We start from the raw sequence: 25,490 nt of genomic DNA, 5'->3' as shown, positions 1-25,490 counted from the left end.
CAGCCATTGAACATTACTTTCAATTCCATCAAGTCTTCTAATATTTACGCTTTGAACCTTCCAGTTCAATTTAGTTCCCCCTAATGGCATCCAATATCCTTCCAATAAAAGTGTGGGGTAAAGGTGGTCCCAACCCACCTAAGGTAGCCATTATCCTTGAGGAACTCGATCTCCCCTATGAGTTCCAGCCTATCACAATCGCCGATGTCAAAAAGCCCGAGTACCTAGCTATCAACCCAAACGGTCGTCTCCCCGCCATCTACGATCCAAACACCGACTTGACCCTCTGGGAATCCGGCGCGATCGTCGAGTACTTGGTCGAGCGTTACGATACAAGTCGCAAGATCAGCTTCGAGCCGGGATCCAACGAATCTCAGCTTGCGCGACAGTGGCTCCTTTTCCAAGCCTCCGGTCAAGGCCCGTATTATGGACAAGCGGTTTGGTTCAAGAGGTTCCATCCCGAAAGCGTGCCTAGTGCAGTGGAGCGCTATGTGAATGAGATGAAGCGAGTGTCGGGAGTTGTGAATGATTTTTTGAGCAAGCAGGACGTTGGACAAGGAGGTCCGTGGTTGGTTGGGGGTCGAATTTCGTTTGCGGATTTGGCATGGGTTAGTTGGTCGCTTACTGTCGGCATGTTTATCAAGGAGGAGGATGGGTATGATGTTAATGAATTTTCCTATTTGAAGAACTGGCTGGATAGGATGATGGCCAGAGAGCCGGTGAGAAAGGTTATCGATGAGGGCCGGAAGGTGATTGAGGAGGCTCAGAAACTGTGAGATGTCAGACTGCCTATTAATTTCTGTTTTCTCGAGGCTCGATGAATTGATTTTTGGTGTGGGTTCGTACAACTCATGACTATACAAGAATGACGTGAAATGGTCCAGGATACTTTCTCAGCCCGATACTATTATTTCTCTCGTAATCAAATCTTCTAGGCAGTGTTGAAATGGTTTCGATATACAAGAGGGGCTGAAAACGCGAACTGGCTATCTGATCAAGAACCCCGCCATCAGCAACAATTAGTGTCGGCAATGAACTAGCTCGGAACTGGAACGGACAGCTGGTAAGACAGTCAATACCGAAGTCGTTCGCCTATGTTTGATTCCATTGACAGGGGGCGGTAGGTGGATCCAATCAGGATTCAAAGATCACCTTGTTAGTCTACGTGAGATGGTAATGTTGGTCAGCGCTACCTGGCCTGGTATAAGCACCAGCGGCTGATTCCGGCACCACTGGTGGTAATTTTCCTCCTCACTTGTTTTTAATGTTTCTGACTTTGTATCATCAATTACTGATTATTTCCAATTGGATTTATTCTGGGGTGTACCAGACCATATATTGTAATGCAACTCTCCGATTTACTCAGTATCTAGGATCTTATTATGGAATAACTATAAAACAATTTCCCCCTGCAACTGAAGAATCAGATCGTTCTGAAAGATCATCCATTGATCATTGCTTAGCCCACCATGACTTTCGACTTGCAGGCACTCATCTCTGAGTATTCCTCATGGCCACCAGCGACCGCCTGGAAGGTTGTTCCGCCCTTTACTCTCCTGTGGGCTGCTTATCACATCAACCAGTATCTCAACACCCGTGCTCTCAATAATGGTGTTCAAGCCACCTTCGATTGGAAAAAGGAAATTGTGCTTGTGACTGGGGGCTCAGATGGAATCGGGGCAGCGACGGTCCTGAAGTTGGCTGAGCGCGGGACTGCTGTGATTGTGCTCGACATCCGGCCGTTGAAGTTTGATGCTCGTAAGGAAATTGATGCCCAATCTAAGACTCTTCATATCGGAGGTGCCGCTTACTGATTCCACGATCCAGCAAAAAATGTGCACTATTATCGATGCGACTTGACAAACCAGTCAGAGCTAAAATCGGTCGCTGAGACTCTCCGTCGGTAGGATTCATTCGCCTATTCATTTTATTTTAAAATTACAAGAATTAACTTCTCTCTAGAGAGGTTGGTACGCCCACCTGCGTCGTGGCTAACGCAGGCATTTGTCGCGGCAAACCATTGCTCCACGCCACACCACGAGACATTGAATTGTAAATTGCTTTTAACCAAAACCACCAAAGCTGGAGACTTACGTTTTTCTGTAGAACATTTGCGGTGAACAATCTGGGTCTGGTTTGGGCGGCGCAGACTTTCCTTCCCGATATGGTCGCGCAAAACCATGGCCACTTCCTGATCATGGCATCACAGACAGCCCATCTAGCCACGGCCGGAGTGGTAGACTACGCTGCAACAAAATCCGCCGCGCTGGCAATCTACGAGGGTCTTCAAACTGAATTACGCCATATCTACCGTGCACCTGCGGTGCGAGTTTCTTGTGTCGCTCCCTCGGCCGTGCAGACCAAGATGTTCCGTGGCATTCAGACACCTGCCTCTGTCACGCTGTTGAAGCCTTCTGATGTTGGCTCACTTGTTGCGGAGATTCTTTGGAGCGGAAGAGCGCAGAATAGGATGACACCTGCCTTGGCTTATATTTCGCCCCCGACCAGAGCACTTCCAGATTGGATGCGGGTGGCATTTCAGGATCTTGGGAAGGATGTCATGTCGACTCTTTCTCCCCACCAGCCGATGGATGAGGAATAGTTTGGCTGCAAGATAGAAGCTTGTCATTTCTTTTATCATTTCTATCATATCTGTAAATCACGCTATGGAGCTCAGAATATAAATCAAATGCTGAGAAAATATTTATCACCAATACTCCCCTCCCCATTCCCTAGTCCCTGACAGTAAGTCACACTCGACGAAATTGCACTCGTAGTCCTCCCTTGGGCCGAGATGTCAATCCTGTCTCGATGAATATCTCAGACTCCTCGGCCAGCGTCATCTCGAACGTACCTGCCAGTGCTGCGAGTAGACTGGCAAACTCACCACGAGCGAAGCCCTGTCCAATACAAGAACGCGGACCTAAGAAACGAAATGAGCGGGACTCAATGATTAGAAATATCTCATTGTACTCACCATGAAGGAATGTCATGAAGGAGAAGTTAGTCAGGCCGCCACCAGTGTTGGCTTGACTCGGCTTGAGCCATCGGTTTGGATTGAAGATGCCCGCATCAGGGCCCCAAAGTTCCTGCGACACGTTCAGGGCACGCGGAGAGATCACGATCTCAGTACCCTTGGGGATGAATTGGCCCAGGATTGAAGTATTCTTCACTGCCACTCGTCGCGTAAGCCCTGCAGGGGGATATATACGGAAGACTTCGTTGCACACGGCATGCAGGTATGGCAGACTATCCAGAAGCTCGGCCGTCATCGGTGCCGCTGAGGCTTCGTCAAGAATATGCGACAGCCGGCTGCGAATTTCATCACGCAGCTTTTTTTGGACATCTGGATATAAGCACAATGCGTAAAGAGCCCATGTCATTGACGTGGCTGTTGTTTCGTGTCCCGCAGCCAGAAAAGTCAAGAGATGGTTCTCAAGCATAGAATCCGTAAAGCTGTCCGATGCCAGTGCAACGGAGATAATATCAAGACCTCCACCTTCAGATTCTTCGGTGCTGACTTTGGCCCTTTTGCCGGCAATCAATCGGCGTGCTACCCCAGTCAGAGTCTTCGTGGCCGCGGAGATGCTATCATTGCGTGGTAGACGGAGCGCCGTTGTGAGTGCCTCGCGTAATAAGAAGAGACCCATAGCCAGAATACCTTTAGGAGGTTTTTGCTCAAACACATTTCGATACGCACTGCATATCTCATTATCCGGATTATGGAGCGTGTCAAACTCCTCGCCAAGTCCAGCTGCGCCTAAGATATCCAGTGTCGCCCGCGCCAGCCAGTCTGCTACATCGAAGACCTTGGTCGATTGGCCCACATTTTGCGTGATACTCTCTTCCAAAACTCTGGCTAGTGCGACTGACTTGTCCCAGAATATGGGGTAGAGGTTCTTGATATGTCGATGTGAAAAGGCAGGCATCAGGAGTTTGCGTTGTCTCTGTGAGTATGGTCAGATCCCGTCTCTTCACTCCCCACCAGCAGATAAAAAGGGCATACCTTGTGCTCGTTACCCTCAGCAACAATTAGCCCAACTCCCAGAATGCGCCCCAGTCCGAGTCGCAACTTCGCAGGTTTTGCGAACTCATAGCTCTTCTGAACCAGAACCTCCGACAGGCCCTTGGGATTGGTGACAAAAATCACCTCCTTGTTGAATCGCATACGATATCTGATCAAACCCGAGTTTGGTACCTCATTGATCCAATCCTGTAGGGGCATGCCCGATCGTTCGTTTGGAACCAGTTTCACATGGCCGCGCAAACGGTGGCCACCCTAGTATATTCATCAGCATTTTTAGTTTTGGATCCCCTCACTTCACGCAACAGCAAACTAACCGGTGGCTCAGGCAAGTTGCGCAGAGGACTGAACCACAATGGCCACAAATAAAGCTTCCAGGTGGCCAGAAGGAAGAGAGAAGTGACCACCGACCAGCCTGCTATCACGGCTGTCGACTGAGAGGGATACAGCCGGCAGAGAATTGACGTCTGCAAAACGCAGCTCAATAGCGCCACCTCTGCGGCAGACATGACAGAAATTGGAGATTCGCTGTCCCTCAAATTTTTCTCCCCTGCTCCTCCCTTTTGAAGGCAGTGACTATCCTCTGCAAGTCACCGCAAAAGTCCATGGCGCATGCATTTACATGTTTGATCTCCACTGCGGGGCTACGGTATGGTGTGGTATCACTCCGATATTTCCGTGTATTACATACATTGCGACACTATGTATTTATGGGGATGGCGTCGCGCTGTTTATCCTTTCCTAGTCGTTGCATTGATCCCCGCATGGATCAGGAATCATATCTGTCAATGCATGGCCCCCACGAAGGTGGGCTCGGTTACATCGCTCGAGATATGGACCCATTGATTTTACTCACACCTGATCTAGAAATAAGCACACGATGAGACGAAACGCTTTAGTGTCACCCGCTGCAAGAAGGATGACCGTAGTTGGCTTTTACTAATCCAGAAATACTAATTCATCATAGAATGGGAACATTTCGTGCCCAATTTCTCATAGAGTAATATACTAGCTTATCTCACGTCTGTTTAGGAAAATCCTTCAATCTGTTGGTGACGTACCCCGCCACTCACCCCTAGCCTGGTCAAAGGCCCCAAAGATGCCGTAGTCCTATCTGACAGGATACTCACTCTCGTGCCGTGATTCTGACTTTCAAGGGAATTTTCTCCCACGATGTATAGATGTATTGATCCCTCGGCCAATTTTGACACTCGGGCATCAGTTCGAAATCGTAATGCCAGAGCATCTTTGCCAGGATCAATCTAAGCTCGATGTTTGCCAAACTAGAGAAATAGGACCTCGTAAGCACAATTCTGCTTCAATAATTAAATATAGTATATGAGGGAATCCGTACTTCCGGCCAATGCAGTTTCGAGGTCCAAAAGAAAAGGGCTGGAGAGCCTCCCGCCTATCGTTGACATATGGACCATCCGTATCCAGCCATCGCTCTGGGAGGTAGAGCTCCGGGTCTTTGAAGTTGGCAGGAGAACGGAAAACGGCATACTGGGCCATGCCCATCGAGGTCTGTAGCCTCCGTGTTAGATAAAATTGGCTGAAGGAAGGAGAGATTGATTGCATACATTACCGGGCAGCCACTTTCCCATGATCTTGGCCCCCTCGGGCGGCGTGATACGTGGGTGGCTGCCTGCAGCTGGTGGATAGAGACGGAAGGACTCGTCAATAACGGCATTGATGTACTTCAGTCCACTGATTCGCGCGATGTTGATCTCATCACTCGAGTCAAAAGAGGTGCGGACCTCGGCGAGTAGCTTTTGCATTACACGCGGATGAGTGCAAAGGTAGTAAACAGTGCCTGATAGAATTGTCGCTGTCGTCTCGCTACCGGCAATCACCATGAGATTTGCATTGGCCACGAGGTCAGGAGTTGTCAATTTGCCCTTCTCCTCAGCCTGGATAAGGTGGCTCATGAAATCGATGTAATCAGGATGCTGTTGTTTACGGCGCATGACCTTTTCTTCAACCAGGCCGATATGCCATTTGCGTCGCTCAACAATCCGCTTGGGTAAGATAGCCAAGATGATTGAGCGGACGTCGATGAATCGCTGGAAGGTCCGAATATAGTGCACGTACATGATTGCGTTGAAAATCATAGACATCCACGGGTGGTATTCTGTGTTTTTGAGACAATCGAACGATTCATAGAAGGCCAGATGTCCGATGATGTCGAAAGTCACATACTATTGCATGGTCAGGGATATGCTCTCAATAGATCAAGAAACAAAACGTACGTTGAACCATTTCACGATGTCGACTGGCTCCCCCTTATCCACCACCTCCTGCAGCCGAGTCACGAGAAGATCGATGTAGTGCAGTAAAACAGGCTCTTGGCCCTTCAGCACTTTATCAGAAAAGGCATTGGACAGTAACTTGCGCAAGTCACCATGGGTCTTGCGATCAGCATTAATGATCGTTGGATGCCTTTTGTCGGCGTCTGTGTTCTCGCCCGGGTCCTTTCGATTTTCAGGCAGGCCACTGCGGAATCCATAGATTTCCTTCCAGGCATCCGCCCCCGTGAATGACAGCTCGCTGGGGGCGATTCGCACAATTTCACCATATTTCAGGTGGAGTTCATGCACAGTCAAGGGGAATTTACCGCGCACCTGGTGCCATGTCCACCATAGACGGGTGGCAGCTGCCAGTTTGGGGCCTGGATACTTTGAGAGCGGATGAAAATAGATTCGATAGATCGCCACACCAAGCACATAGCTAGTGATCTATATTCAGAGTTAGATTTGGAATATCAGTCAACATTTATGCACATCTTGGGCGACTTACCACGCCTAGAAACAGCAGAGCTGTCTGAAGCAAAGATAGACTGAATATCCACGACAGAGCCATCATGTAAGTGATACGTCCTCTATCACTTCCCGACTTTTGAAAGGATGATAGGTTAATCCGTGATAATTTCTTGGACACGGCAAAGTAGAGTTCAACGCTGCAGGCCCACGTGGACTTCGGCTTGTATCTCAACAATCAGAGCGTGTTTAAAGTAAGACTCGCCAGGATTCCGGGGCTCTTCTATCTTCCGAACAATGACCGACTGAAAGCGAATACGATGAAACTCTACGAGAGAATTATAAACCCCGGTTCTGATGCAGATACACTTTCCCTCGGTGACCTTTTCAGTAAATGATCAAGGCCGGTGTGAAATCCTAGCCGGATCACACCTTTCCGTCGTCTCTGGTCCAATCGCTAAGTGAGTCTACTGCAGCCGTCAGCAATCTTGGGATCACTCAGACCGGGAATTCTTGAAGTTTCACGGGAGTTGGGCATCCCTGAAGATGGAGTTTGACGAATGGCAAGGTTCACGGAATAGTTAGCGAATTTCATGACCAAAAGACCACGTAAATACCAAACGATACACTGAATATAGCGTATGACAGATGGTGGATGGGGCATGTCTTAATTGTCTCTTGGCGCATTGCTTATCGCTTATGGCTTACTTGCAGGTCAGCACGCCTGGATGCAACCACAAAATCCCCGAATAGATGCGGCCAAATATCGGGACTCTCCAGGGAGTCTAGATGATTAGTGGGGGCCAACTTCCATGATTTACTCGATTTGGGAATGGGTGAAATACCACGAGTAAGTGCGGGGGACCCTCAAGTCGAATCCAACTTGGAATAAATCGTATAAATGTTTAAGTAGTAATTTCCGGGATTTCAGAATAGAATAGGACCCGTCTTCTGTCTCTGGGAGATCTGCCTGCCATACGATGGACTCTAAACTTCTACACCGTTCGGCGGAGGTGTTGCTTGATCAATTAACAGAACATCTGGAAGATCCCCATGGACTGGGCTTTATGAGCCCTGCTATTTACGACACTGCATGGGTTTCAATGATTCAGAAGGATGTGGGTGAGCAAAAGACGTGGTTGTTCCCTGAGTGCTTCGGATATCTTCTGCAAAACCAGCTCGAGGATGGGAGTTGGATCACATACGCCTCGCAGATTGACGGCATTCTTAACACTGCCGCTTCTCTGTTGGCAATGAAGCGTCACTTTACAACACCACTTCATATCAGTACCATCTCACAGGATGCTCTTTCAATGCGCATTGATCGAGCCACAAATGCCTTGCAGCAGCTACTACACGACTGGGATGTAGAATCTACCCTACATGTGGGGTTTGAGATTCTCGTCCCTGCGCTGCTAGGTTATTTGGCGGAGGAGAGCATCACCTTTGAGTTTCCTGGACGTGATCTGTTATTTTCCATACGCGACCAGAAATTGGCTCGATTCAAAGCCGAGTTTCTCTATGCGCCAGTCCAAACCACGGCCTTGCATTCTCTAGAGGCTTTCATCGGACTTATCAACTTTGATCTCGTTCTTCATCACAAAGTGAATGGCTCATATATGGCATCGCCATCGTCCACAGCTGCGGTGATGATGCATGCCACTGTATGGGACGACGAATGCGAGGAATATATCCGCCATGTTATCCAACATGCATCTGGAAAGAACTCTGGGGGTGTCCCTAGCGCCTTTCCTTCCACTATTTTTGAGATCACCTGGACGCTCTCTACCCTCCTCAAGGCCGGGTTCGACTTGGACGCAAAGTCTCTACCATCCGTTGAGAAGGCCCGTGCATACCTCTACGATGCGCTCATTGCGGACAAAGGAACCGTCGGGTTCACGCCTCGGGTTTGTGCCGATGCCGATGACACAGCCAAGTCCCTTCTCATACTGAACTTGCTACAATCCCACATATCGCCAGATGCAATGCTGGCAGCGTTTGAGGCCGAAAATCATTTCAAGACCTACCCCTTTGAGCGCGATCCCAGCTTCTCAGCCAACTGCAATGTTTTGCTGGCACTGCTCCACGCAGAAGACCCGTCTCAGTATTCGTCGCAAATCGAGAAAGCCTCGAGGTTTTTGCACAAACATTTCCGGGAGTCGCCCGGCCTCAAAGTTCAGGACAAATGGAACCTATCCCCCTTATACTCTTGGATGCTCATGACCCAGGCCATTGCCCGTTTGTACCATCTATACCAGAGCTCCCAATTGCCCTCTCTCCGAGACTTCCTCGAGGAAGAGCTCTCAGTGCTCCTAAAAGACATGGCGATCTCTATTCTACACCAACAAAATCCAAATGGTTCTTGGGGTACCAGAAGCTCCAAGGAAGAAACTGCCTATGCTGTTCTCATGCTCACATATGCGGCGCAATGTGAGCGACCCGACGTATCGCATCAAGAAATAAAAGCGGCCGCTCAAAAAGGCTGCATTTTCCTTCGCTCGGATACAACAGTGGGCTCGGAACGTCTGTGGGTGGAGAAAGTCACTTATGAGTCGGAAATTTTATCGCAAGCCTATATCTTGTCAGCACTGAACAACGCGGCGGGCTTGCAAACAGAGGTAGAGACTGATCCTCAACCAGTCTCTACCAACGGTGTCAATGGACATCATACCGAAAATGGTGAGAAAACCAATGGCACAAATGGAATACACACCAATGGTCACAGTCAGGGAGTGGCCGCAACAAATGAAATCGAAATCGTTGAGCCCGAGTCACTGGCGCCTATTCCTGAGGTAATGCCAATTCCCGAAGTGGTCATTTTGGATCACCAAAAGAACGGGAACGGCCATGAAAAGACCTTGGAGTCCACGCCAACTCGTACCAATCATGGTTCCAACCTCCGCAAACGACGCGAATGGACCAAGGAACAAGAGCAGATTGTCCTGGGACCTTTCGACTATCTCGAAAGTCTACCGGGGAAGAACATGCGATCCAAATTCATCCAGGCTTTCAACACCTGGCTCCAAGTACCGCAGGAGCACCTTGAAGTTGTCGAAAGGGTAATCACAATGCTGCACAATGCATCGCTTCTCGTCGACGATATTGAAGATAGCTCGGTACTTCGCCGGGGTCAGCCAGTAGCCCACAGCATTTTCGGCGTGGCGCAAACATTCAATTCTGGCAATTACGTCTATTTTCTGGCACTACGAGAGATTCAGAAACTGAACAACCCACGGGCAATCGATATATACGTCAATGCCCTCATTCAACTGCATCGTGGTCAAGGCATGGATGTTTTCTGGCGCGATTCACTCATCTGTCCCACAGAAGAGGAGTACTTAGACATGGTCGCTAACAAGACGGGCGCACTGTTCTGTCTTGCCATCGACTTGCTACAACTCGGTAGCAGAGTCCAGGTGGACTTGAACCCTCTCGTCCAACAATTTGGGATGATCTTCCAAATTTGTGACGATTATCTGAACTTGAAGTCGACGAGCTATCTGGAGAAGAAAGGCCTCTGTGAGGATCTTACGGAGGGCAAATTCTCATTCCCCATCATTCACAGCATCCGGTCAAATCCTGGCAACAGGCAACTGATCAATGTCTTGAAGCAGAAGTCCCAGGATGAGGATCTTAAACGGTTTGCAGTTTCATACATGGAAACAACCAAGACGTTCGAGTACATTCGACGCTTTGTGAAAAGCCTCACACTTGAAGCCTTGGATATGATTGGGGACTTGGAGAAGCAGGGATTGGGCGAGAACATTCACGTGCGAAAAATTCTGGCTCGGATGTCACTGGATGATCAATGAAGTATTCTTGAGTTTGGAAGGCGTTACACTATACTGGCTCCTGGGTTGCTATTTGAGATTATGGATATATGAGTTTCTATAAATCGCATTTTAGTTCAGAAGGTTCTCAATTCTAGCCGTGAATCGTTTCCACTACTTTCTATCAAACTTCTACCATTCCTCTATTTAGTAGTCTTTGGTACCACAAGCTTGGTGATAACCCGATCGACTTCGCCTTCCGGTAGTCCGCAGAGGTTGACGAAGTAGTTCCGAGCACCTCCAAATTCCCCTTCCACTACATTGCTCAAAAACGCCTTCATGTCTCTCGGGTCACTGCTGATTATGGCTTCGGCTTGTTCCTTGGTTGTGGCCTCCCCTCTCTGCAAGAGCCGTTGAATCAAATGCTCCCGCCACACACCTAAGCCTTGCGTGGTGAGTGCATAATCAGCGACAATGTCCTCATCGGCCACCCCGCACAGCTTGAGGATCAAAGCCGAAAAGACCCCTGTCCGGTCCTTGCCCACCGTGCAGTGGAAAAGTACCGGGCCGGCCGAATCCTGCAGAATGTGCTGTATGATTGCACGGAAGCTGCCCGCTTGAGCCGCGTTGCGCGCAATGGCCTCGTAGGCCTTGACGAATCCCGGTCTAAAGGACTGATCATTCGTGGATTCGTCCGCGGTGACTCCATACCGTTTTGCCAGTGAGATGGGAGAGTAATCACCTTCTTGGAAGACCGGTACTGCATGGCGAGTTGTCCCGGGAATATCGAGGAGGGAGTCTGGATAGCGCTTAGACACAAGCTGAATCTCACTCTCTGACCGAAAGTCAAAGATGGCTTGGATAGCAAGGGTCTTTTTCAGGATCTCAATCCCTGCAGGGGTGATTTGGGATGGCTGTGCCGCGCGGAAGACGAATCCTGGCCGAATGCACCACTGTTTCTCTGGGGTTTCGTCGACATTCGAGGGCAAGGAGGATAAACCAGCGGGATTCCGGCATACATAGCCTCCGATATCGCGGAAGTTGACGACTCCATCCACCGAGATGAATGGCTGCATAGCTGAGGCAAATGAAGTGATTGCAGACTTCTTCAGGTTTGATGGGATCGTCAGATCCAGCGGTTGGCAAATATAATTAGTTCAAAAAGAACTAAACAGGGACCTCCGTTATTTCCCTACGATGAGAGATATCTGGTATTCAAGGTTGCATTGCAGCAGTGCAGGATTCCTGTAGGCTTTGACCTTGCAACATGATCAAGGTCATATTCCTCAATTTCTCCGCAGATATGGAGATCTCCACATACTCATCTTGCTTGATCGGGACATTCTTCTCCGTCGTGGTAAGCACTAAGTTGGCTGCATATGCATACGCCCCGTTAGCCTACAAGCTCCGGTATCTTTTGGAGCCGAAGCCAATCCGAGCTCTCTCGGGAAGAACCTATCAACAAAGCTTACCGTGGGGTGGCTGAGGTGGGGCGGAAAAGTTGTCGACAATGTTTGATCAGCGATCTCCGCATCAGCTTCATCGGGTATAAGCAAATTGATGCGCGCAGAATTGGCTGAGTGGTAATAACAGGTAAGAACAGTGTTCGAACCGGTTTAAAACAATACGGAAATACAATGACCGCAATTCCTTCCGTACAAAACTAGCTAATCATGAGGGGTAAGCTATCGATTAATTGATGACAAGTCAGTAGCTGCAAGATGCTAACCTCGAATTTAGTGATGATTTCTTTTCTGTTCCTCTCCTCCACATAGCTCCTATCCAAGTGTGGTGTTATCTCGAATTTTATTCGGCACGATGGGTAGAGCAGACGACGGATATGAGAGCGTCGAAGAAATCAAAGCATTCCATTCCACGCTTGTGAGCACGTTTCGAACGGGTAAAACCAAGGATATCGCCTGGCGCAAATGGCAACTCAAGCAGCTCTGGTGGCTAGTCGACGAAAATGAACAGGCTATCGTGGACGCCATCAAAAGCGATCTGAATCGACCTGGTTTCGAAACCTATCTCACCGACCTCGCCGGCATTCGGAAGGATATCTTATACCACCTTGAGAACATAGACGCCTGGGCAGCAGACGAGCCTCTGGGTGACAGTTTTGTCGCAAGACGACTGGGTGTGGCACGAATCCGAAAAGAGCCTCTTGGCGTGGTTCTCATCATCGGTGCATGGAACTTTCCCGTTCTACTTGTGCTGCAACCTCTCATCGCGGCTATCACCGCAGGTTGCTGCGCTATAATCAAGCCATCGGAACTAACAACAGCTTGTCAAACTCTTCTTCGAGAACTTTTCACACAATATCTCGATTCATCTGCAATCAGGGTGGTCTGCGGTGGCGTTGACGAGACGACGAAGCTACTTGAATTTCCCTTCAACCACATCTTCTTTACTGGCTCTGCGAGTGTTGGTCGACACATCAGTGCTGCTGCAGCAAAACATCTGACCCCTGTGACTTTGGAACTAGGCGGCCAGTCTCCCGCGATCATAGGTAAATCAGCGGATCTAGACCGTGCAGCCAAAACTATCGCATTTTCCAAGTTCCTAAATGCCGGTCAAATTTGTTTAGCTGTCAACCATGTATTTGTGGATCCGGCGGTACATGATACATTTGTAGAGAGGTTGAAACACTGGAGCAGTCAATTCCTACATGGGGAGCGAAAAATCACCACTGCCATCGTCAATCAGCGACATTGGGATCGGCTCTCTGGCCTTTTGAAGCAGACAAAAGGGACAGTAGTCTGTGGTGGAGGTGAAAGTGATGAACTCTGTCGGATGAAGCCAACTGTGGTTACAGACCTTGATATAGACGGTAAATTACCCTCAACAACTCCTTGGTTCGGATAGTCCTAACAAACGTCGCTAGACCCGTTACTCGCAGAAGAAATCTTCGGACCAATCTGCCCCGTTCTGAGATCAGACGTCCGCCAAGCGTGTCAAACAATCAATGAGTGAGTCTTCTATTTCTGCTACTTGAAACACCAAGCTTACTAGCGGATAGGAAAGACAATCCATTAGCTCTCTACATATTCAGCTCCGATAAATCAGAAATCCAAGAGAGTATGTACGCTCATCAGCCCTTTCAATTCAAGATAGTTTCACTGACGAGAAGGAAACAGTACTTGACAACATTAATTCAGGAGGAGTGACAATCAACGATGTCATTCTTCACGCCGGTTTCCCAGGTGCCCCATTTGGTGGAGTCGGAGGGAGTGGACATGGCTACTATCACGGTCCATACGGATTCCAGACCTTCTCGCACCTGAGGACTATCATGAGTCCACCGAAGTGGTTCGATCGTCTACTGGCTTTCAGATACCCGCCGTATAGTGCGGCCAACAAAGCTAAGATGCCGAAGACAAAGGCAACGTTCAAACGGAATGAAACAATACAGGATCAACGAGTTAAGAAGTCTAGATTCCTGGGGCTCAAAATTGCGACTGGTGTGGCTCTGCTCGGGATTTTCTGGTATTCTCGCTCTTACGTTAATGAGAGCTTATATGCCTTCAAAATCTAGGCAGGCCAGCAGTCAAATAAATGCATGAGACTATTTTCTTCTTTCCGTTACTCATGATAGCAATCTTTCTAGGATACTAGGAGACAAACGTCTAGCAAATCATATTACAAAATATCCAATGCATAATTTCATTCTAGATCATTGGAAGGCAATTCTCGTCAATAAATTAGATAAAGTATGAGTATGAGTATCTTTGAAGACACCAAATGGACTTCATCACAAATCTCATGTTGTTGCAGCGTTAGAGTAGTCTTACAAAGTCCGTCAGGAAATTCACAACCCTCACTTAGCGGAAACTTCCAATGTAGCAAAATCCTGGAAAAATACTAAGCATGTTCCACTGCTGCGATATGCATCTGGTATCTTGTTGAGTATCCCCTCACTCAGATCAGAGCTATGGGTTGAATTACTCAATAAATCACTCCAATTGGATATCTTCGGGGTAAGACAACTCCAACCGAAAGAACCAGGCGGACACTTCAGCGGTTCGGTTTCTCGAAAATCAACCGCTAGCTGCAGCTTATTATCGGCCTAAAAGCAAACAAAATGTAATTGCATCGTTTGAACCCCAGATTTACCAACAACTTTTGAATTCGGTTCACCGAGTGTCTTGAACTAGTATTATGGCGAGCGAAGGATCAAACTCTAGATACTAAGCCTGATCCCCCAAACATCCGCGGGCTAGTGCTGACTGAGGGGTTGGTCAAGGCTACAATTGCTGACACTCTGCATATCAAGACCCTTAATCAGTAAGATCCCGCGGAGTGAGACGCTTGTCACGATGTTACAGCCGCCCCCGGCCCCGCCCCCAACAACACCAAGCCTTCTGAATACATTACCTTACAAGCCAAACACCAAATACTCTTCTTGGCTTAGGCTTAGAGCTAGCAGCATTTTCGGGGCGCTGGCAGTGCCAGCTGTTCGTCATCAATCTTGAAGGGTTTGATCGGCTATTGAATACACGGCGCCATAGTACATCATCCGGGCTAGTTAGTGCTGACGTCGCTCATCGAGTGAGTTGTTAAATCTTGATCCAACCTCAAAAAGCGCCTAGTTGTCCGATAATTGTCCGGTCTCACTTTCAAGGCACTGATCGGGAATGAGGAACAACACCGATGAAAACAAGACAAATTAATATGTGTTATCAAAACATCGCACTTCGTTCCGGTCTTCGGCGTGGAGATCTGTGCGCAGGGTAATGTCTACCCGATAATACCCTGGTTTTTACGTTGAAATCAAGTTAACAATTCATTCCCTGGAGGAAATGAATCGTTCCCATATACATGCTTGCATTGACGAAGCCTACTCTATAAAGGGCCTGAATAGAGACGCCATTTATAGAGATCGCGCAGTGCCTCAGACATTGCGGAGTGAGGACCATCATACGGCATCTACCGTCGATCAAATAAGCAAAGTGAAGATCTCCAACGCTATCTGTACGTCTCAGATCTGTGACGACGCATGTAGGTGATACAGCAGATATGTTGATGCCTGGTTCCGCAGGCATCATTTGGAGATTTGGGGTTTCCTGTCTCACGCGACTTCTTCTTCCCCGTGCTGGGTATGTCTTCCGTAACCGAGCCGTGACAATAATCAGTTCTTAAACGTGGTTTGAAAGATACTTTGGACTGCAATAAGTTGAGCCATACCCATCATTACAATGAAACTTCAAATTTAGGTATACCTTGTGGAGGTCCACCGGCCCATGAAGAGATACTACGAGTGAAGACATCTTGGAAGTTGAATATGTGTATTTACTATATATATAACGCCCGAGTGCCAATTTATATCCGATGGGGTATTCGTAAGGAAAGAGACGTGATGTATAGGCAACTCTAGGGAAGAGCTCGTCCTAGAAGCACCGCGTCTAGTCCATCGTGGTCATTATACGCCATTTCGTTTCGTTGATTGGTCGACTTAGTGCTTAGCGGCCTCTGTGACTTATATTAGAACCTATGCAAACGTAGATGAGAACACATGTATGGCTTACCCTTGTGGACATCGGCCTTGGTGTTGTGGACGTGCTCGTCCTTCTTGTCACCGAGGGCGTCAACGGCAGCGTTGGCGCGAGTGCCGAGGCTGGCGTCAGAGTCCTTGGCGACCTCCTTGTTGGCGGTCTTGGAGGCCTGGGCACCAGTACCCTGGACGGTCTCAGAGACGTAGTTGGCGGCGTTCTATTTGCAGGTATGTTAGCATGCTGTGTATAGGGAGAATGAGAGAAGGTCTAATCGATAGTCACGAACCTTGATGGTCTCCATTGTGAATTTGAAGATTGAAAGTGTTTGGAAAAGTTTGTTTGTTTGGTAGTTTGGTTATTGAGATTGTTGATGAAGAAGAAAAGTGTTCGAGGGCGATTCATGGGCTATTTAACCTCGAATTCATCGCCTTGGACATGCTGTGATGCACTACGTCATGGCCATCTAGACCCTCAGTGACGATTGCGGTCTTGATTTAGTTATTGTGGAGAAGTGTTCCGGGGTTTTTTGAGTTCAGGAGAATCAAGATTCTGCTAGCGCCAAGCCTCCAGGCCTAGTTCTCGCAGGGATTGAAGTTCTAGACAAGGCCCGTCCATATCGCGGAACAAGCTTTCTAAACAGTATGTAGATGAAACGCCTGCTACGGATTCAAACACAAGTGCTTGCATCTTGTTTTATTTTATTTATTTCGAATTTTATTGTGCAGTAACTAATTCGAAAGATCTAGATAGAATGTTCAATGTCCGGACTAAGTTAGGTGGGAGGGGTTTATTTCGGGAGGCTCCGGGGTTTTCTTTTTTCAGGAGAGCGGCGATACAGTACTACATACTATTGGGTTTACTACGGTACTCTTCAGATCTATGATCTACCGATCTACTAGGCACGTGCATCTGTTGCCTGTCTAACCTAGGAGGTGAACCAGGTTGGCGGGGCAGGGGAAGAGGATCTCCATGTACGTCATTCTCGCCTCAGTCGCCCACTGGTTTGAATCACAATGCAAGCCTTGGCAGCGACAGAGGAAACTGGGTCAGTTCATGTCGTAGGTGTTGGAAATGGTGACTGTTGACGTAGCTTGTGCCACTTAGCTACGTCTACGCGTACGGAGTACATCTCGGACAGGAGCCATATGGATAGTTGTGCATGTGAACAGAAGGCCTAACGTTGTGAAGCTGACTACTAGGAATATATACTCTTTGCACATATATTTCTTGGGTCCGACTAGCTAGCTATGTTCTAGGTACATTCTTACTTACCTAAGGTGATGCCGCCACCTCAGGCATGCTAAGCGCCTAGTTCACTGCCAACTTTGCTCGGTTGGTTTTGCTCATTTGCTGAATTATTCATATAGCATTAAGTGGAGCATAGTTCCAAGTAGTTGTCTCCGTGGCGCAATCGGCTAGCGCGTCTGACTGTTAATCAGGAGGTTGGAAGTTCGAGCCTTCCCGGGGACGCTTGACTTAACTTTTTGCAACTTTTTGTTGACGTAGTGTAGTTATTCACTGTTACCTATTTTTCACTAAGTTACCGACTTATTATCTTAGCTTAGCTATATATCAATTTGGTATTAGGGATGTACCCTATTCTATTTAATCTCATGAATTAAGATCATTTCTTTTGTACCTTATAGGTATGGGTTGTTGGACTTTCCCATCAATATTAGTCAAAATATATTTTCGGACCTGTTAGGTTACCCGCTCCCTCGATCTGCGCGCATTTCACGAAAAATAAGATCAGATTCAAGGCCTCATAGATAAGAAAATCATCCGAGTCACGGGAATACACAAAATCGCAAGTGGTAGGTAGGTACTTGACGATATCTACCTCTACTAAGTGGACATATGGTCATTTCCAGATACAGTCTTCGGGCATTCCTTCAACAGAAGTTGTAAGGATCTTCCATTCGCACATTTGTAAGAGGAAGAGAGAAACCACAGGGAAGTGAAGATTGACGGCAGAGTAAAGAGCATGGTTCAGAATATCACGAAGTAGACCTCTTCCACACCCACGCCCCTTACAAGCCTATTCAGATTAAACATCCCAAAGTACACCCTGTTCCCTACATGGCAACATCATCTGCCACAGATCGGCCTCGTCTATGTCTCCGAGTGAACAAGGGTCAATTCAGCATCACCGTAATCTTCAACACCATCCTTCTTCATAGTCATATGAATCTTATCGCCCGTAACGGTCCCAACGAACCTGAATTAAGGAATTTGCATTAGTGATATAAAAAACAAATAAGGACAACAGACAACATCGTCCCTGGAATTATTCATAGTATGTAGTACGTAGGAGCAAGACTCACCAGTAATACTGATTTTCACCCAGGAATAGCTGGAACCTATCATCACTAACATCGGTGATGGTACCAACCATGGAAAAGTTCGTCTTGGGATGACCGGTATAGGACACGGTGAATTGACCGGTTACAACGGCTGTTGAGCCAGTTCGGAAACCGCCGTTGGTGATCAGTGTGATCACTTCATCTTTGGTAGCGTAGCTGGTGTGAGTGTTGAGTTTGCCCTTGTAGACGCGCATTGTGGTGGAAAATTGTAAGTGATAGAATAGCGAAGGCGGGGACAGACGGATATTATTGTTGATTCTGAGCAAAGAATTGAGCAATGAAGGGAAGATATATTTGAGAGAATAGGATTGTTGACTTTATATGCCTTTTTTCAATAGCTTTTTCCCGTTGTCATGGACGTTCTTTCCATAAATGTCAACTGGACCAAAGCCGCTTGCCTATTTCTACATGCGGAGTCGCCGAAGGACTTTTCGAGATACAGTAGTCGCATACCAAAACGACTTCTTCAGCTCAGAGTGGATCTGAGGAGAACAAATAGTAACCTTCTTACAACGCCACGTTGGCGTTTTCACGACGAACTAGTCTGTCAAACCTGCCTATTTAGCTCCGATCTAAGGAGATTCTCAGTTTTCGACTGAATCTTAACCCCCGTACGCACTCGAGTCGAGTATATCACTGGAGTATATCGTATACTTAAGCGTCTAGTAGCTACATAGTCAGTCGCTAGGAAACCCATCTACCTGTGATGTAAATCCATCTACTTGCAGTGTACTCTCTCTCATCCGTGGACCCACTGTACTTAAGACAGGCGAAGAAGCCAACTCAATCTGCATGACAGCATGCAAATGTCTATCCAATGCGGGGTTGACAAAGTTGCAAGACATGGATCCTCTTCAGCTAGCCATGTCCACCTAGCTTCATGTCTAGAAACAAACCGCCAGCGCCACACATATTCTCAGCTAGCCATATCTATTAATCCAGAATTCCGATCAGAGACCGCTATTGCTTCATGCGTAGAGAAAATATAGTCCCAACAGCCTAATCTCTCAACCCCTCTCTGCAATGCCTGATAAAGGTTGGAACGCAGCGCTCTATTCAGCAAGGATATGAAAAGGCTTGTTGTTTTAACAACGGAAGACCTCGACTTTCCCGAGTAATGTTCATGTAACATGCGCGAATTCAACTGCACATACAAGATTCGGGGTACATACTACATACGTGGCGTGGCGTACTAACAGTGGAAATCTCTGCAACCACATCATTTCGCAGGCAGGATAGGTAGTTTCTTACTGGCCCAATCAGTGATGGGTTTATACATCACCCAGCCATAGCTCTCAGAACTCGAGCTGAGCTTTTGACGCACATTGAATACTCAGGCAGCCACACTGATCCATCAACACTAAGGAGTCCTATAGCTACACACAAGAACGCCATATTCATACACAGAAATATTAGAACCAACCACCCCCCTCCTCAATTAAAAATTACATAATCTAAACATCTGTCACCAAAGGGGTGGTAACAGGCGCCGCACTCGACGGGCAAACACAAGCCGTAACACTGGTCACAGGCGGCACGGTGCAGTGAGGGCTAGCAGTCCACGACACAGTAGTGGTAGTAGAAGTAGCACCCTTGACCTTCTCGGCCTTAACAAGCACAGGGATAACAGCACCAGTCTTCAGACTGAAAGAGCGGTGTCCCAGAACACGCAGTATAGACGAAATCTCGCCGGAGTGGCTAGTCACACTAACAAAGGCCTCCTCCTTGGTGCTCTTCGCGAAGAAAACCTCACCCAGCGCGGTAGCACTGCGAGCGTCCTGAGCTCCGCTGGTCTCGGCGGTGACGCCGTTCCACAACTCGTCGTCCTCGGTGAAACCCTTCTCGATGGGCCAGCCGGGGAACAGGTTCTTGATGTAGCTCTTGCTGCGGCGGTGGTCGCAGGTGTGGATGCTGATGCCCTCGCGGAAGAGCTCCTTGACCAGGGGTCTGAACTTCGCGGCATTGTGGGGCAGGTTCAGGCCGTTGAAGGTGTAGTTGGCGGTTTGGAGGGAGCGGGTCAGCGGGGAGGTGAAGTAGTTGTCTGGGGTGTGGATGTTCTGCTCGTCGATCTGCTTCTGCCAGAAGTTGTGGGCGATGAGCGCTTGGTTGACGCCGTTGGCGGTCAGGGCAGCGTCGTGCCAGGTGGAGGTGCCGTTGCCGTCGAGCTCGGCCCAGTAGCACTGGATGCGGGAAGGTTCATGGTTAGCTGGGTGGTTCGTGGGAGATGCTGAGAGAGTAAGTGTAGACTCACGTTCCAGGCAGGAGTGCCGTAGTAGGTCTCCGCGGCGTTGTGGTAACCCTCACCATGGCGGCCAAGGAAAAGCACCTTGTACTCGACATCATTGTCAGAGTCGGTGTTCAGCTTCTGGACCTGGTGGTAGAAGCGCTCCCACTGGGAGAGGTCCTTGCCCTGGTGCTTAAGCACCTGGTCAGCGGGGTAGGTGCGGTTGATGAGGCCGAAGTTGACAGCAGTCTATACGCCAAAGCCAAGAGTTAGATCATGATCATTGAATTTCCCCGTGAATCATAGCAAAGTCCAGTCACATACGTAGTCAAAAGTCGACGCATCAGTCGCAGTCTCATCCTGCAGGAAATATCCCGTCACGGTAGAGTACTGGATCGAAGATGCGACAGCAGCGGCCTGCGCGGACGCAACAAGACCCAAAAGGGCCGGGCTCAGAGCGGAAACCTTCATGATGCGGATCACTTATAATTCCACGATACCGAAGATGCCGGGAAGGTTGTCAGCGAGTGAAATCCCGAAAAGATCGGCAGAGCCATCGCTTTTTATACCACACGAGCGTGGGATGGCAAGAACGTTGAAGCTTTCCGCAGTGGATCGAGCAAACGGGCAACGGAAGAGCGACGGCCAACGGAGCGGCGCACGTGGCAGGGCAACACTATACGGGCAAACTCCGGAAGAATTCGGCTGGCCACTAACAACAAGCTAAACGTACACTAATCGGCTACTAACCATATCAACAATACTCACCATCGGCTAATTAGGAAGCGACGCCGAATTAGTCGTCGATTTAAGACTCGATTGCGTCGCCGTTCCTGAGGTGCGGCCAATCGCGATGGCCGGCAGACGTCGTGCGTCGGCAAAACAGCCTTTGGCTCATCTGTAAGCGCAGGGTTGGTCGGAAATGACATGCGAATGAAGAAAATTTCTCGAGAGATACTATATTGCAAGTTGAACCATGGCAGACACTAAGCCCCCCTTTTGATTATGTGACAGCCCTGGAGCTAGAGAGAAAGAGTAGGTATAGAAAGATAGGTACATTTCAGTATGTATCAGATAGCCAGTTGCTGCCAAATATGCAAGTCCAAAACCCATGTCCAAAAAAAAAAAAAAAAGATCCCAACCCATCCGCAAAAGAACAATAGGTGGTGTAAGAATAAACGGAGATAAAAAGGTAACAGGTGATCCAATAGGCCACAGAGAAGGTAGAAAGGTCTCGAGCATCGACGGCTCGGAAGAATTAAAAAAGTCATATCAGACACCCAAATAGAATATTCCAAGCCAATAACACAAATGCACAAGATGCTCCAAGTATGTAAAACCCCCCGGTGGGGCAACACCGAATAATAGAGAGACAGAAGAAGAAAAAGAAGATATGTAAGAGACAGCTTTCAACAGTGCCTGGTTTTCCACGCGTGGAGGCGGGATTTGAAGATAAACAGGGACCGCCCGTAGGTGGGAAAAGGTGATGATCAAAGCGGAAAAAATCAAGGTGGAAAACAAGTCGCGCGTGAGACGAAAAGGTGCGTAGCGGATCGTCCCAGACCAACAAAAGCATATTTATAGCAGCACATTTCTCATTCGTAGTCAACCGCCCCTGGTGTAAGGGAAGGAAGGCGGTGAAGGGAGTCAACCCCATCATTGAGGGTATTGACCCTGGGTCGTATTGTTTGCAAACGTGTAGGCCTTCGCCTTGTGCCCCATGTGGTGGGCGGCAAAGCGAGGGTCGTGCTGCTCGTAGTCGTGCATCATAAACTCAGGCTGCTTCCGCTCAATGGTGTCTGCCGAGCCCGTCAGATCCGCATCTTCAACCGAGTAGATCAAGGATGGGGAGCCAGACACGGACTCCGTCACCATCCTGTACGGGTGTCCAGAGTGGTCAACCGCTGACTCAAAGCCAATGGGCGAGACTGTACTCGAATGAGACACCTGGAGACCACTCTGGAAATCGGGGGAGGAAATTGGAGCAGTGTCTGCCCAGCTCCGAGCGGTCATGGGCACCGGGTCACAGGTCACATACTCAGGGAATGTAGAAACCTGTGCCGGAGCTGACATGGGAGGGGCGACTTGCTGGTACGGGAAGGGAGAATAGATATCCAATGGCGTGGTTGGAGGCGACGCGATGTTCACTTGCATCGGCTGAGAGGAAGGGAAGAACTGAGTAGTGGAGTGCGCAGACAAGCAGTAGTTGCTCTCCGTCGGCGAGGCGGGCAAGAAGTGCTGGAAGTCCTGGGGAGTCAACGGAGTTGGCGGAGCCAGGGTCGACGAAGACACGGACGGACGCAGCATCTCGGCCTTGCTGGCCTTCATGGACCCGGATTCGGCGAATGTGAAGTTCAGAGGAGAGCGCTGGGCAGCGGATGCCTTGCGGACACCGGCATACCGGGTGTTCAGACATTGGGCGGACTTGGAGTGCCTCATCGAGTTACCGGGACCGGCAGAGCTTGGGACGCGACTCGTGGGGGAAAGGGAAGACATGGAAGTGGAAGCAGCCAGAGAGCGAGTGTTGGAGGTGCCAATGGCGGCAGGACGGGGGCGCTTGCGACGTGCGGCAAGATCAAGCTCCTTTCCAGCCTCCTTCCACGAAGCTCCTCCGACACGGCCCAGGGATTGCGGCATCCCAGACTCACCAGTGTGAATCCCGATGCCGTCCAGGGCAGTGAGAGCACCACATGACTCGCGTCGAGTGACGGAGATATCTGGGGTCTGCAGGGCCATTGGGTACTGCATGTTACCATAGTCAAGGCTGCCATGTCTATGCTGATTCTTTGAATGTTCCGCCCATTCCTCGTGCTGACCAGGGTACTGAGCACCAGCAAAGGCGTCCATATTCTGCGATATGGAGTGCGAGGAGCTAGGCACCTCGGAAATCGTTTGGCATGACGACGACACTTCGTTGTTCTGCCACTCTGAGGAGCCAGTACCGTAGGCGGTTTGAGCCTTGCCCTCTGACTTGAAAGTAGTGCTAGGAGGGGCCATGGAGGTGGGAGAAATGGCCTCGTCCTCGTGCGTCGACTCCTGCTTGCTGCCTCGTCGGCCTGTGAAGCGGTCTCGGGCAGCGCATGCAGCATTCAAAGCCCGTTGCAGGGATGCGAAAGTTGCTTCCCGGGCTGTTTCACTATTTGTCTTCTGGTGCTTCTTTGTCTTGGTATCCTTCTTGCTGTTCTCCGATGTGGAAGGGGTGGCTGCGGACTCGGTGGTGGTAGTCTCTGGCTTGGGGGTTGTGGACTCCTCCGACTCCTCCGGCTCCTCCTTGACGGCTGACGCCTGGCGAGACTCGGACAGTTGATCGATAGTCTCTGACTTTTGTCGTGCAGCTTCCTCGGCCTCAGCCTTGGCTTTCTGCATCTTCTCAAACTCCTCCTGGCGTTTTTGTTGCTTGGCCTTGGCGCGTCGATTTTGGAACCAGTTCTAAGACAGAGATTAGCATTGGAGTCCATTCTACCGTGACCACCAACGAGATTAACACAGCTAAGACATACCGCAACTCGGGGAAGGCTCAGGTTGGTTTGAGCCGCCAATTGCCGCTTGACGTTGCTGCTGGGCTTGGGGTGAGCCTGGAACTGAGTTTCCAAGGTCTCGACCTGCTCCTTGGTCAAGCGAGGACGTGAGAGGTTCTCTGTGTATTCGTCGTAGTCCATGATGGGTTGGTGGTAGTAGTCGAGCATCTCCATGGGCGGATGGGGGTAAAGATAGCCGTCAATGGGGTGGTGGTGCATCATGGGCGGCGGCACCATGGTCGGGTCATAGGCCATGGCGTGGTCCATTGGGAGACCCGGGTGGGCTTGGTAGTTCCATGAGGGGTGGTGGATGTAGCTCATGGCTGTGAATGAGAGACAGGTAGAGAGAAGAGGAGGGAGGTGTTGTTGTAGGAGGTGGAGGTGGAGGGAGATGAATGAAGAGGGCGAACGGGGAGTTCTAAAGGAATGAAGGTCGCTGCACGAGGAGGGGGAGTGCAGGTACAATTGAGGAAGGCTATATCAGGTACAGCACCAAGTGTGATGAGTGGCAAGCTTGGAAGGAGTGTGGGTTGAAGTAGATAGAAAAAGAAAAGAGCCAAGTGAAGGCATACACGGTTGTTTAAGGAGAGACGCAGGCCTAGAAGGAGCGAGGCCGAGAATAGTAAATCAGAAAAAGGAAATAAGAAAGAATGTATAGGGGGGAGAATTAAAGAAAGTAGTAGTGTAGTGGGGAGGGAGTGATGGAGGAGGAGGAGAGAGGAGAGGAGAAGAGGGAGAGCAAAGTGATGGAGTGATGGAGCAGCGATCGGGGCTCAGCCAGAGGAGGAGGGTCGAAAATGAATTCCGGAGCATTGGCGTATGGTGGTGTTGTGGTAACTGGTAAGGGGCGGTACGCAAAGACTGGGGGAGCTGCGGTACGAGATCTGGTACGATCTGGTACACGTATTTTTATTTTATTCAGGTACACAGCAGAACAGATATCTCATTATCTTAGACTATGATACTATTTTCTACTATCTTTTTTCTGAATTTCCCTTTAAACAATCCTCTTGTTAGCTTCCACGCCATCTACAGCCAACGCTTCGTACGCCACTCCTCTGTTTAATCTATACGATCCACCACTATCCGGCACAGCTCATTACTCGTGTTCGTGAACCGCCAGGTGCCGGTATTGACGGAAGTTAAGCCGGCGCTCGAGCATTTCACACGGCACAAGGCCAAGCGATCGTCTCCAACCACCAGTCAAAGACAGTCATGAAGTTCCGGTCCCACCCAGCAGGCGGTAATAGGTAATATATGTCCGTAATACTAGAACCACAAGGTTCCAAACTCTCCTTTGCACTCGTATTTCCCCCGTTTTCTCGTGATGGGCCCTCAACTGG

General features: G+C 49.1%; 11 protein-coding genes across 11 annotated transcripts; 4 read left to right on the top strand and 7 right to left on the bottom strand.

Annotated features, from left to right (window-relative positions):
• Positions 1-83: 83 nt before the first annotated feature.
• tpcF (glutathione S-transferase tpcF) lies at positions 84-776 on the top strand (the record flags this gene model as incomplete). The annotated part of the gene is made up of 1 exon (XM_057157887.1): positions 84-776. One exon carries the CDS (start codon positions 84-86, stop codon positions 774-776), a length of 693 nt encoding a protein of 230 aa, XP_057003737.1.
• Positions 777-1,469: 693 nt separating this feature from the next.
• On the top strand, positions 1,470-2,602 carry N7473_011947 (uncharacterized protein; the record flags this gene model as incomplete). The annotated part of the gene is made up of 4 exons (XM_057157886.1): positions 1,470-1,758; positions 1,828-1,903; positions 1,963-2,052; positions 2,107-2,602. The coding sequence occupies 4 exons, from the start codon at positions 1,470-1,472 to the stop codon at positions 2,600-2,602; spliced, it is 951 nt and encodes a 316-aa protein (XP_057003736.1).
• A 148-nt stretch (positions 2,603-2,750) lies between these two features.
• N7473_011946 (cytochrome P450) lies at positions 2,751-4,533 on the bottom strand (the record flags this gene model as incomplete). The annotated part of the gene is made up of 4 exons (XM_057157885.1): positions 2,751-2,923; positions 2,978-3,947; positions 4,007-4,279; positions 4,342-4,533. The coding sequence occupies 4 exons, from the start codon at positions 4,531-4,533 to the stop codon at positions 2,751-2,753; spliced, it is 1,608 nt and encodes a 535-aa protein (XP_057003735.1).
• A 617-nt stretch (positions 4,534-5,150) lies between these two features.
• Positions 5,151-6,883, bottom strand: N7473_011945 (cytochrome P450; the record flags this gene model as incomplete). The annotated part of the gene is made up of 5 exons (XM_057157884.1): positions 5,151-5,307; positions 5,379-5,548; positions 5,605-6,222; positions 6,274-6,759; positions 6,821-6,883. The coding sequence occupies 5 exons, from the start codon at positions 6,881-6,883 to the stop codon at positions 5,151-5,153; spliced, it is 1,494 nt and encodes a 497-aa protein (XP_057003734.1).
• Positions 6,884-7,760: 877 nt separating this feature from the next.
• On the top strand, positions 7,761-10,592 carry N7473_011944 (Phyllocladan-16-alpha-ol synthase; the record flags this gene model as incomplete). Its single annotated transcript, XM_057157883.1, has 1 exon — positions 7,761-10,592. The coding sequence occupies one exon, from the start codon at positions 7,761-7,763 to the stop codon at positions 10,590-10,592; it is 2,832 nt and encodes a 943-aa protein (XP_057003733.1).
• A 161-nt stretch (positions 10,593-10,753) lies between these two features.
• On the bottom strand, positions 10,754-11,626 carry N7473_011943 (tyrosine-protein phosphatase; the record flags this gene model as incomplete). Its single annotated transcript, XM_057157882.1, has 1 exon — positions 10,754-11,626. The coding sequence occupies one exon, from the start codon at positions 11,624-11,626 to the stop codon at positions 10,754-10,756; it is 873 nt and encodes a 290-aa protein (XP_057003732.1).
• A 742-nt stretch (positions 11,627-12,368) lies between these two features.
• Positions 12,369-14,085, top strand: N7473_011942 (uncharacterized protein; the record flags this gene model as incomplete). Its single annotated transcript, XM_057157881.1, has 4 exons — positions 12,369-13,380; positions 13,435-13,519; positions 13,570-13,628; positions 13,688-14,085. 4 exons carry the CDS (start codon positions 12,369-12,371, stop codon positions 14,083-14,085), a joined length of 1,554 nt encoding a protein of 517 aa, XP_057003731.1.
• A 1,917-nt stretch (positions 14,086-16,002) lies between these two features.
• grg1 (putative glucose repressible protein Grg1) lies at positions 16,003-16,343 on the bottom strand (the record flags this gene model as incomplete). The annotated part of the gene is made up of 3 exons (XM_057157880.1): positions 16,003-16,019; positions 16,076-16,259; positions 16,329-16,343. 3 exons carry the CDS (start codon positions 16,341-16,343, stop codon positions 16,003-16,005), a joined length of 216 nt encoding a protein of 71 aa, XP_057003730.1.
• Positions 16,344-17,962: 1,619 nt separating this feature from the next.
• N7473_011940 (uncharacterized protein) lies at positions 17,963-18,719 on the bottom strand (the record flags this gene model as incomplete). The annotated part of the gene is made up of 2 exons (XM_057157879.1): positions 17,963-18,260; positions 18,367-18,719. Coding segments are annotated over 2 exons (459 nt in total), but the record flags the coding sequence as incomplete, so codon positions are not given.
• Positions 18,720-19,859: 1,140 nt separating this feature from the next.
• N7473_011939 (phosphoglycerate mutase) lies at positions 19,860-21,100 on the bottom strand (the record flags this gene model as incomplete). Its single annotated transcript, XM_057157878.1, has 3 exons — positions 19,860-20,585; positions 20,657-20,878; positions 20,954-21,100. The coding sequence occupies 3 exons, from the start codon at positions 21,098-21,100 to the stop codon at positions 19,860-19,862; spliced, it is 1,095 nt and encodes a 364-aa protein (XP_057003728.1).
• A 493-nt stretch (positions 21,101-21,593) lies between these two features.
• On the bottom strand, positions 21,594-24,891 carry N7473_011938 (homeobox domain-containing protein). The gene is made up of 2 exons (XM_057157877.1): positions 24,130-24,891; positions 21,594-24,058 (listed from the first exon to the last, which is right to left on the bottom strand). The coding sequence occupies exons 1-2, from the start codon at positions 24,466-24,468 to the stop codon at positions 22,286-22,288; spliced, it is 2,112 nt and encodes a 703-aa protein (XP_057003727.1). The 5' UTR covers positions 24,469-24,891; the 3' UTR covers positions 21,594-22,285.
• Between the last annotated feature and the right edge of the window lie 599 nt (positions 24,892-25,490).

This window comes from Penicillium subrubescens, assembly GCF_028828155.1.
Source record: "Penicillium subrubescens strain IBT 31985 chromosome Unknown utg000010l_segment0_segment0, whole genome shotgun sequence".
Lineage (NCBI taxonomy): Eukaryota > Fungi > Ascomycota > Eurotiomycetes > Eurotiales > Aspergillaceae > Penicillium > Penicillium subrubescens.
The sequence above is the reverse complement of the archived record's forward strand: the minus strand, read 5'-3'. Positions and strand labels throughout refer to the sequence as shown.

Excerpts from the sequence above, each read along its gene's own strand:
- N7473_011938 (XM_057157877.1), bottom strand. The coding sequence starts at position 24,468 with ATGAGCTACATCCACCACCCCTCATGGAACTACCAAGCCCACCCGGGT. Across the intron at positions 24,059-24,129 it reads TGAGCCTTCCCCGAGTTGCG|AACTGGTTCCAAAATCGACG; the intron begins GTATGTCTTAGC and ends TCTCTGTCTTAG.